The sequence below is a fragment of the Triticum dicoccoides genome, chromosome 1B, assembly GCF_002162155.2.
Source record: "Triticum dicoccoides isolate Atlit2015 ecotype Zavitan chromosome 1B, WEW_v2.0, whole genome shotgun sequence".
Taxonomy (NCBI): Eukaryota; Viridiplantae; Streptophyta; class Magnoliopsida; order Poales; family Poaceae; genus Triticum; species Triticum dicoccoides.
This window is the reverse complement of record NC_041381.1, coordinates 56,307,467-56,319,010: the sequence shown is the minus strand read 5'-3', so window position 1 is coordinate 56,319,010 and position 11,544 is coordinate 56,307,467. Positions and strand designations below refer to the sequence as shown.

Below are 11,544 nucleotides of genomic sequence, written 5' to 3'. Positions count from 1 at the left end.
GCCTTGCCGTGGGGTCAAAGTAGTTGGCCGTTACCTGTTCAGTTACTGACATGTGGGGACGAAGATCTTCGGACATGTGGGCCGCGTATGATAGGTGGGCCGTGGTTGTGACTGCCCATGACAAGTGGCACCTGGGCAACATGAGCAATCACTTTCTTTTTCCTATATTATCCCGACGCAAGCGACAAGCTGCATTCCCGACACAGCCCACGCAGCCACCGCGGCCGTGGCCCTAGCACCCCCGCCACCCACTCCGACCGTTCGCCTGAGCTCCGATGGAGAAGTGACTGGGTGCTATGGCCCATCCCTTTGGCACATCTACATGAACCATGAATGATAGTTGGGCGGCCGATACATTTCTAGTCGAAACCGTAGCAATTAGGATTCTTTTATCAGTAGATCGAATGGGCAATTGAGCAATTGAATTTTGTATCGATATTTATTTAGGATTGGGTTTGTGCAATTGGGACTCGTGGATGCTAGTTTGGAAATACAAAATCCTAGAAATTATGATTATTTCATAAAAACAATTATAGTTCCTTGTTAATTATTTGTTTTGCAATTTTTGTTTTTTATTGATGGCTAGCAGTTCCTGGATGGAAGAGGGCGATGGAAGAGTGTTGCACCAGAGACGAGAAGCTGATGGCGAAGTGCAAGGAACTATGCTCATGGTTTCTGAGTATGAACGCTCTCGTCATGCACACGTTGGCCCGGGCAGGAAGCAGGTCTAAACGACGGGCGGGCATCTCCCGCTACGCAAGCAGATTCGAGAGTCAAGGCGGAAAAGACAAGCATAGTGGCCTAATGAGAAGGGCTGATGACGGAAGCTCAGGACAGAGCCGTATGATACAGAAGTCTCACATACAGTTCCCTAAGAAGGGAGTGGCTACCCATTGGAGCTTCGACCAACTACCACCGGTCAATTCCGCTATGGGGCAACCCCTGTCTCTACCTTGGACATGACAAAGGATGAGCTGAAGCGGATGGTTCCTGGAGACAAGAGGGAAATCTCAATGAAGATTCTCCTCTGGGCTATGGCAGAGGCGATGGAGTCACCAGATCCTTGACGGCGAGCACACTGCTACAAGTACCGCTTCCACCTCTCATCGTTGAATCCAAAGGCGGAAGGGCCACTGAGTTTGCGTATTCTTGAAGTCATCGACGAGGAACTGGAAGAAGAGGATGCAGACGGTGAGGAGGATGACGATAAGAGGATTCTGACGAGGAGGAGGGTTCTGACGAGGAGGACGGAAGAATACAATTCTGAGAAGGAGTGGGAGGAGGATTTAGAAGAGGACAGTTACTAGGGGGTCTGGAGATCATCGCACAGGAAGAGATTGCAGAACAGGTGGGCAATCAGGTGGGTATGGAGATCATCACTTCACCAGCAGCCATGAATTTGACGACTCCAGTGGACGACGAGGATGAGCAAATGTAGTTTATAGACCTAAGACTTGTTTTTTCTTGGCTTCGGTTTCTCATTCCAAGGAGAAGCAATGGAATATGTTGCTGAGTTGTTCTCGACACCCGCTATCTTTGTCAACGTTGTGACTGCCATTGTTGACAGGGAGAAGCCAACAGCCGAGGAGTTTCTGCAAAACCTAATTTCAGTGACGATGGCGCTTCACCAGGGAGTCATGCAAGTGTTAGAATTCATCAGTGGCAAATGTATCTGTGATCTATGAACAACCAACACTCCGCCATGTTGTTCTGGGTTGCATAAATTGAGGGAGAGTGAATATATATTGCTCGATGTATAATGTTTCCCGGGGGTTTGACACCCGATTTTACATTCTCGTAACCCCCGTGTAAGAAATTCTTGGTGATTAGTTTGAGCTGTTGTATGGGATTTTGTAGAATTTTACGAACTATGTAGCTTACTGAAGCTCGGCTTAATAAGGTGTTGTATTGTTATGCTGGAATAAAATGATGGGTGTCGAAACTCCCATGGATTGTGCACAATGATTGATGGATGCACCTTGGAAACTCCCATCACATGGTAGCTAGCTTTGCACGTGCAGTGAGCAATGAATACTTTCCAAATGCAGTGAGTAGCGAAGACACTCATTTTTGGTAGCAGATGTGACATATGTATGGTGAATCAGTTAACTGCGATAATTCTACAGTACTTTTTGTTGGACTCAGTTCTTTCTTGCATGCTATTTTACATTTTTCTCCTTTACTTGATTGACGAACTTTAATTCACTACTAGGAAAATGCTTATTGATAGAAAGTTACCAGTAGCGTTTGTTTATAACCCCATGCTACTAGTAGTTAGTAGTAGCGCTAGCTATAAAGAGCGCTATTGGTATCAGTTAGCAGTAGCACTTGTTACCTAGAGCCACACTACTGCTAAGTGTAACACACCACACTCCCTGGTCAAAAAATAGCAGCAGCACATGTTGTCCAACCTGCGCTACTGCTAGTTTAGGATCTATAGCACCTGTTTATCTAAGTGCGCTACTGCTAATTTTTCTATGTATAAAATTTTACCAGTAGAGTGTGTTTCTGGCCGGCGCTATAAGTAGTGCAACACTAGCCGTAGAAATTTTGCAATCTGCCATAGCAGTAGCATGTGTAGGTGACCCGCGCTACTGCTATGCCCGCCAGCCACCTACCACATTTCCCCTTCTTCCTCCCCTCTCTTCTCCCCCCTTCATTTCTCCCCCTTTCCTGCACCTTGCTTGTTCCTTTCGATGCTCCCCCTCCACCACCCCTCCATTAGAGCCCTCCTTCCCCCTCTTCTTTGCCCCTCCACCACCCCTCCATTAGAAGCCCCCTCCCTCGCCCTCTTCTTTGCCCCTGTTGTTGGTTTTCCCGTCAACAAGCACTGTGGAAGGCTCGAAGGTGAAGGTCACACCAACGGTCATAGGGATGTGAATGTGTTACGCTCGGGCCGACAAAACGATCTTGACACGGCAAACTTAGTAGTGCTACAACACCTAGATGTGCTAGAAGATTCCGTGACACTGCACAAAGGGACCATCGCAAAGAAGTACCGTGACAGTGGGATGCACAGGACGGACACTAAAGTTATTAGAGAGCACAACTCCACTTTCGTGCGTTGGTTCAAAGAGCGAGTTCTGGCTAATCCCCAGGAAGAGGGTTGTCTGAACGGAACGCTCATATACGCCTTAGCACATGGCTCCTCGACCAACTTCGCGACTTATCAAGCATACGATATCAACGAATACAGGTTCTACACGGAGGAGAAAGATATAAATAGTGATGACCAAAACTCAGGGGTGACGATGGAAGCCATGACCGGGAATGGAATTGAAAGTTATTACAAAGGATCGAAGAGATATGGGAGCATAACTACTCTGGATTGCATATCGCGACGATGTTTCGTGTCAGATGGGCTAAGAATGTACAGAGAGAAAACCGACATTTCACTACCATGTGTATACCCGACTCCGATAGTGGTACCGTCAACGCCATCGCCAAAAATGAGCCATGGGTACACGCTAAACACGTTACACAATGTTTCTTCATAACTGATCCGATCAATCCCGGCCGTATTGTCGTGAGGAGAAGCAAAAGGAGCATCGCCGAAATGGATGGAGTCGCCAACGAGGAGGACTAGGACCAGTACGGTGATCAGTACAAGAAATATGTCAACTAGTGACCTTTTGTCAGTGACCCTGGAAGAATTGGTCATAGATCTATGACCATTTCAGACCAATTGGTCAAAAGCTGTTCGGGGGGCTCCAAAGCCTAAACCATTGCGACCATTCTGGTCAGAAAGGTCGTAATTTCCTTACACGAAATGGTCATAAAGCAAACAGTGCTAGTCCACTGCCTAATTTCTAGTTGTTAATGACCAATATAGATGGTCATAGCCTTGTAGATTGTGGTGGGTTGTGATGACTAGGCGCCATCTCATCAGTTTTGCCTATGTGTCATGTCCATGTGGCAGTTTTTGCCCTAGGTTGTGAAGCAACCTATATTTCTATTATTTCAAAAATTCCCAAAAAATTCTCATAAATGTTTTGGATCATATCTTTATCAAATATGTCAAAAAGATTCCTTGCCTAGTTCAAAAATAATTCGAAAATATTCATTTTCCTATTCTGTTCAGAGCAGCACTTTGTGAAGGAAGTACCACTTGGGCATGTCCAAATGGTATATATTTTCTACAGTGCTTTCCTATGCCCAAATAACCATCCTCCACCAAATGCCAGCTCAATCCGTTCATTATTTTGAGCCCAGCTTCAACATTCGTATTTATGTCCAGTGTGGTACTTTGTAAAGCAAGTACCACCTAGGATCCTCCTTTTGAGGTGAAAATTTGTGAAGACGGTCTTCTTAGTAACTGATCATCCTCAGCCAAAACTCACCCCCATTAGCCATGTGCATTTCCCGTACCGCAAATCAAACACTTGGCTGCTTATTCATGTTTGAGCATCGATCGGTCTCCTCATGAGAATCTTATGTTGTGATTTTCTTCCTAGCACCTACCTGGGGAGTGCCCAACCCACTAGACATGCCTAGGCCGCCCAGAACACATGGCAACGCCACGATCACGCGGTGACCATGCGGCGGGCATGCGAGCTTACGCGCTCTAGAGTTGGGGCCCTCGGCCACCGTCCAAACCTTGATGTCTCGCCATCAAACCATGTATTTCTGATTAAATAGATACTTATTTACCTAGAAATGATTTTTGAAAAAAATAAAGAGCAAACTATGAGGCAGATGCAGTTCAAATTTGACCCGTTTCCAACTGAATCGACGACAATTTGTCTTTTTCACCAGAGGTGGATGAAAAACAAATTCACCCAACCATTTTGTCAATTGTGCATTATATATGGCCTAGTATTTTATAAAATTGATTTGGTCCATTTTTGCAACAATTATTTGGTAGTTCCTTCACAAAAAAACCTGCTTTTGGGCACTTGGAAAATGAAAAATGAATTTTCTGTGCAAAGAAAATGAAAACTTCCTTAGGCAACATTGTTTGGAATTCCAAGTTGTACCCTTGTGCATAATATGAGATCATTTGAACAAACTATGCCATGAATGTGGCCATAAGATTGATCATTTGGCTTGAAAGCCATGAATCTTCACGCATGATAGCTCATTTCTGAGAACACTTTTTAAAATAATTACCGTATTATATATTTATTATTTTTTCTGGAAACTTGGTCACATATAATGACACAATGCCAAGGATTTACAATTTTTTGATTTTTTCGAATTTTTTATGTCCGTTTCAAAATGCGGTCAAAACGACGGGCTTGACCGTTCCTAGCTAGTGGTTGAATCTTGGATTTTTTTTGGTGTTTCTATGATTAAATAGATACTTATGTACCTAGAAATGATTTTTGGAAAAAATAAAGAGCAAACTATGAGGCAGCTACAGTTCAAATTTGACCCATTTCCAACTAAATCGACGGCAATTTGTCTTTTTCACTGGAGGTGGATCAAAACTTTTTTCACCCAACCATTTTGTCAATTGTGCATTATATATGGCCTATTATTTTATAAAATTGATTTAGTTCATTTTTGCAACAATTATTTGGTAGTTCCTTCACAAAAAAACCTCCTTTTGGGCACTTGGAAAATGAAAAATGAATTTTCCGTGCAAAGAAAATGAAAACTTCCTTAGGCAACATTGTTTGGAATTCCAAGATGCACCCTTGTGCACAATATGAGATCAATTGAACAAACTATGCCATGAATGTGGCCATAAGATTGATCATTTGGCTTGAAAGCCATGAATCTTCACACTTGATAGCTCGTTTCCATGAACACTTTTTTAAAATAATTACCGTATTACAAGTTTATAATTTTTCCTGGTAACTTGGTCACATATAATGACGCAATGCGATGGTTTTCCAATTTTTTGATTTTTTTTGAATTTTTTATGCCTGTTTCAAAATGCGGTGAAAACAGCGGGAATGACCGTTCCTAGCTAGTGGTTGAATCTTGGAATTTTTTTGGTGTTTCTCTGATTAAATAGATACTTATGTACCTAGAAATGATTTTTGGGAAAAATAAAGAGCAAACTTCGAGGTAGCTACAGTTCAAATTTGACCCGCTTCCAGCTGAATCAACGGAAATTTGTCTTTTTCACGAGTGGTGGATAAAAACTGTTGACACCCAACCATTTAGTCAATTGTGCATTAAATATGTCATATTATTTTAGAAAATTGATTTGGTCCAATTTTGCAACAAATATATTGTAGGTCCTTAAAAAAAACTCATTTGGGCACTCGAAAAATAATGAAAAATAGCTAGAAATGTCGGAAATGCATGCAAATTGGTCCTCATCCATAAAATGCGATCCAACTTAGTGAAAATTTGTGTGGTGCCCTTCTAGAAAATATTTTTGATAGCTGCTTCACAAAATCCCTCTATTTTGAGTACTTGAAAACTATTTTAAATCACTGATTTTCCGAACCAATCACAACTCGTCCCACGGATCAATGACGTGGCGCACATCCATCCATCCATCTCTCCATTCCACATCCATCCATCCATCTATGTACAGAAAAAAAAAGAGATACCCCACTCTCTCGCCGCCGCACCCAAACCCTAACTCCACTCCTCCCTCGTCCCCTCTCTCGCCGCCGCACCCAAACCCTAACTCCACTCCTCTCCCCTCTCTCTCCCGATTCAGATGCACTCCTCGCAGCCGCCACCCCAATTTAGCCGATCCCACAGCCAGCGCCCGCACGCCACCACCCGCTCCTCCTCGCCTTCCAGATCGCGCCGCCACCTCCCTCCCCATCCCCTCCTAGATCTCTCCCTCGGTGAGCCACCGGCGAGCCCCTCTACTGCCCGCGCACACACAACCTCGGCTCCTGCTGCTCTCCATCGACCCCGATGCTCCTGCTCCAGTCGGCATCTGGCGGAGCATCGCCACTCCGACCCCCTCCCTTCCCCACCCGCTCCTCTCGATCCCGTCCCCTTCCTCCCTGTCGTCTTCTCCTTACGACGCCCCACCCTCCACCAGGCCCTCCGCCAGCCCGAGCCCCTCGCTCCCTTCTCCACCAGGCCCTCCACCTTCGCTCGACTTGACCATGTCGTCGTGGGGGATGGGGTAGTTGGGCTCATGGCCGAGCTCGACAAGGTGGAGCTCGTGCGCGCCCACGACGATCCTGAGCGCAACGCCGGCTTCTGCTTCCTCTACTACGCGGACACCGAGGCCGCGGTGGAGCGCGCGGCGTAGGTCGACGGCGTAGGTCGCGGGCGTGGCGGAGCCCATCCATCCACCCATCTTCCCCAAAGTTTCCTTCGACAAGTAGCAGCAGCGGAAGGCCATGGCCACGAACGTGCAGATGGGCGGCGGCTCTCGCTCATCAACAACACCTTCTACTCCAACAAGGAGATCTTCCTCCGCGAGCTCATCTCCAACTCGTCAGATGTAGTCCCTCTTCCTTCCTTCCTTCCTTCCTTCCTTCCTTCCTCTTTTTCCTCTGCTTCTCTCTCTGCCTTGTTTGTTCGTTCGTCGTCAGAGTCAGAGATGATTGATTGGTGGCTCGATTTGCTCACACGCGAATGCTGCTCTTCTTTGCTTGCAGGCGCTTGACAAGATCCGGCTCGAGAGCCTGACGGACAAGAGCAAGCTCGACGCCAGCCGGAGCTCTTCATCCGCCTCATCCCCGATAAGCCCAACAAGACGCTCTCCATCATCGACAGGGCGTCGGCATGACAAAATCAGGTACTATATATGTGCGCCTTCCCTTCCTCCTCTCCACTCTCAAATCTCATGGAGGAATTTTTTACGTGTGCCATCGTAGCTGAGTCCCTGAATGTCTGCATTTCTAGAGAACTAATTCAGAGTTTCATACTGAATATTCATTTGCCTACTAGACTTCTGACGGGAAGTAAATTGCAGTGCCGTGAGCCTCCACTGAGTTGCAGTGCTCCTCCACTTGCATATGTCGTCTTAACATGTGGTGATACTTATATGGTGCCGAATAATTCCTCTGTGATGCCAATTGCACAATAATGTTATGATGATCTAGTTCTCCATTCAATGTCAGATGACGTGTGACTGCACACACTGAAAATTCACCTTCTCTAAACCTTCTATGGTCCACAGCTTGCCTCTGCTATTTACTTTGATGTCATATGCAATTCAATCGAAGTTCAAATTCCCAAATATTTGGCTAGTTGACTGTTGAAAATTTAGCTGCTCCACAAGGTGTTCCACGAACAATTCTTGTAGTCATTCTGCATATTTTATAAGCTGTAGCCATGTGCAGATATTGATATTGATCCCTCTGTTCCTAAATATAGGATGTTTTGGTAGTTCAATTGGCCTCGATTTTGGCAGATTCCCTACACGTGTGTATCTATCAAGTCATCTTACTAGCGGCTGTTCAATTGACCTTGATCATGCAGGAACGTCACTGGATTCTGGAATCTGACCGAGATCCCGCCGGAGCTCTTCAACTCAATGGAGTTGGTCTCTCTGTGAGTCATGGCATTGGTGTCTATTGCTGTGCAAACTGCTTACACTAGGCAATGCGAGAATTAAACAACCTAGTAGAGGACAATGAGGTCAGTCCCTCCACTCCTCCTCACAGCGCCCCCTATCTTCCTCCCTCCCGGCATTTCGAGTTTAGATCCGTGATTGCAACTCCTCTTTTTTGTAATTGCAGCAATGTCGCTTGATGAGTTGATGTCGTTCATGATATGATGTTCTGTATGCAGATCAATGTGCCTAACAATAACCAGCAGTTCATCAGCATCCTGACTGGCCATGTTAACTCCGCGTCCTACTTCTCGATGGACGCTGCATCCTTCCCCAGCAGGCTGCCAATGGCTGCGTGCCTGCGCCCTGCTGCTTCTGCGCCGGTGCCGGCCACCACGCCCAATCGCCACGGCCAGCGGCAGCAGTCTCCTCGGCGGACGGCAGTGTGCAAGTGTGCACCCTGGCACTGGGGACTAGAGACGTGCAACATAGAAGGCCAGCAGCTAAGAGCTGAGCAGCTATACACAGAGCCGGAGGTAAGATTGAGGTGGACCAGATTGCTAATTTCTACCTAGTACAGTACATTTCGTTGTTTGCTAGAGAGCTGAGAGCTACCTAGTGCGTAGAAGATGAATCCCAGCTTGTACAAATAAATGAATGATAAGCAGGCTAAGTAACATAATAACCAGGCTTCAGTTGTCTGCTAATTGCTATCCAGTACAGTACATGAACACATTTACATATTTGTTGAACTTCTCAATGCATGTACTATGTAGGCTTGAGATTGAGTTGCTGCTTAGGGTCAAGCTGGTTGGAGGCGGGGTTTAGTGCATCCATGCTACTTGATATTAGATGTATTTTTTGTTATGATTATTAAGGAATACTATCAACTAATATCAAATAGCACAGCTAGTGATCTATGTGGTTCTAGTGAATGGGCAACTGCAGATGTAGACTACGGTGATGTGCACTGATAGTACTGCAGTAGTAGCAACAGACTAGCCCAACTCTGAAGAAAAGCATGTAACAAAATTGATGCATATGATTAAACTGATGTGTAATTTGCTGTGCGCAACTGACACGTAAATGCTCTCTCAGGTGTCGGAGCAACAGCGAGCAACGGACCTTTTCTCGCAGAAGGTGCAGAGGTCGTCGTTCAGCACGTCGGACAAAGTAATGTCATCTTACAAATTCTTACAAAAGTTTCATACCTACCAAGACACAAACAGAATGAATTGATATTTGTATATGCCATGGAATTTTGAGCAGGTTCTTCAGCTGTCGGACGAGGTGGAGGCACGCTTCCTGTAGCACTTCGCGGGTAAAGACTCGAGGTGCAGGTGACATCTATTATTCTCACTTAGGCGAATCTGAAATTTTGTGAGAATGCAACCTTTTGGGAATTCTGGACTTCTCTTTTGCGCTAATACAATGATATTAGATGTCTGTTGGTTGCTATATATGGGTAAGACGAATTGAATTGAGTCCTGATGTTTTCTTTTTGATGTACGCACACAAATGATTGTCATTCATGAACAGGAAGCAACCATACTAGTTCCTACCTGTGTTCCAGATATTGTTGTACGTATTATTTACTGTTGTACATATACACAACCTATTGTTGACGTATCACTTCGAGAGATATTATGTGCTCTCAGACTATCATTGCATTGCGTGCTGTTCCTGCATACCTGTATCTCAAGCATTGCACATTTGTGTTTGTTTAGGCGGACAACTACCCGTATAATATGCAAACAACAACAAAGCTAGTGATGCTATGCTAAGATTAATGTGTACTTGTCAAACTCAAGATTACGCATGTTAAAAGTTTGAAATGTCTTTTAAAAAAATAAATTGAAAGAGTCCTTCTAGCTTGTGTAGGTGTCTTGCGATCCTGTTCTAATTAATGTATACAGTGCAAGCTCTTGTTTTTGTCTAAATGCATGCACATAAGTTCAATTACCTTCTGAAAAATACTTGATGCACTTTTTTTTTCGTTTCTCAAATACAAAATAGCTTGCTCCTTCTAGTTGTGGCATCCCCATTTTTAATCTTTATGATGTTGTTCCTCACTAGTATTCACTATTAACTATGCCTCGTTTTGATTGTTCTATTGTTATTTATGCCAAAAGGTTAACATGTTGGAATTTATTTTGTTCTTGACCATTTTGTTTTATAACATGCAGATGGTGGTCTCTATTCATGTTTCGTTGTGAGCTCCAGCATGAAGAAGTTGGAAGAAGCAATGCATGATGGATCTAGGAGCAGTATAACGCTGATTTGTGAACTTGTTGTAATGCTAATTCAGGTTGTAATGCTGATTGTATGTGTCATCCTTCATTGTACACTTGTGGAGCTTCTTATATGATTGTAAACTTGATGCTGATCACATTGTATGTGTGTTATATGATCTAGCACTTTGATGGTTGATAACATTTGAAGTATTTCATGTGTTTTCTATGTGCCAATTTAAATACCAGGTATTTATTTGCATGAAAAAAAAATGAAGAATATTGCCTTGACAGCTAGGACCCAGTACTAGAACCTGACAATGGGGACCCACCTGACTAGTGAACCCAATTTAGAAAAAAAGAAAAAAAATGAAATTGTTGAGACAAAAAGTACATGGCCCCAAAATAAATAGGTTGCAATGTTGGGCTTGGTCCATTAAGCTGACAAAAAATTCATAGGAAAAAATACACTAAAAGGCCGAATTGTTGGGCTAGGCCCATGTAGAAAACCGAATTGGACCGGGCTGAATCTTGTGCCACATCAGCTTGCCACGCAGGATGCCTACGTGGCCTGGGGAGGTTGCTAGTGACCAAAACGCTACAGTGGACATATTTTGGCCATAAACGTCTTCGACCATTCCAGAAGAAAGGTCGCTATAGTCAGTTTACGACTGCCAGCTTTTGACCTTCTGTTTTTGGTCACAAAAAGGTCGCAAATGAAAAACCATGACCTTTTAGTGACCAATAGTGGTGGTCACAAGTTACATATTTCTTGTAGTGGATCCGATGAGGGAAGATGATGTTGATGACGATGAAACATACGTCAAAAGAAGAATGTAGACTACATTACCTATGAAAGATCGTAATCCGTGGAGAAAGAAAAGTCAC

The 11,544-nt window shown here is 44.4% G+C and overlaps 1 protein-coding gene across 2 annotated transcripts; it reads left to right on the top strand.

The window, feature by feature from the left end:
* The first annotated feature begins 6,549 nt into the window (after positions 1-6,549).
* LOC119318689 lies at positions 6,550-10,954 on the top strand. 2 transcript variants are annotated; one of them, XM_037593274.1, is made up of 6 exons: positions 6,550-7,369; positions 7,527-7,666; positions 8,353-8,511; positions 8,665-8,961; positions 9,524-9,598; positions 9,695-10,954. In XM_037593274.1, the coding sequence occupies exons 3-6, from the start codon at positions 8,476-8,478 to the stop codon at positions 9,734-9,736; spliced, it is 450 nt and encodes a 149-aa protein (XP_037449171.1). In that variant the 5' UTR covers positions 6,550-7,369; positions 7,527-7,666; positions 8,353-8,475; the 3' UTR covers positions 9,737-10,954. The 2 variants fall into 2 exon arrangements, with proteins under 2 accessions (XP_037449171.1, XP_037449177.1); XM_037593280.1 differs by having other exon boundaries at positions 8,613-8,961.
* Positions 10,955-11,544: the final 590 nt, after the last annotated feature.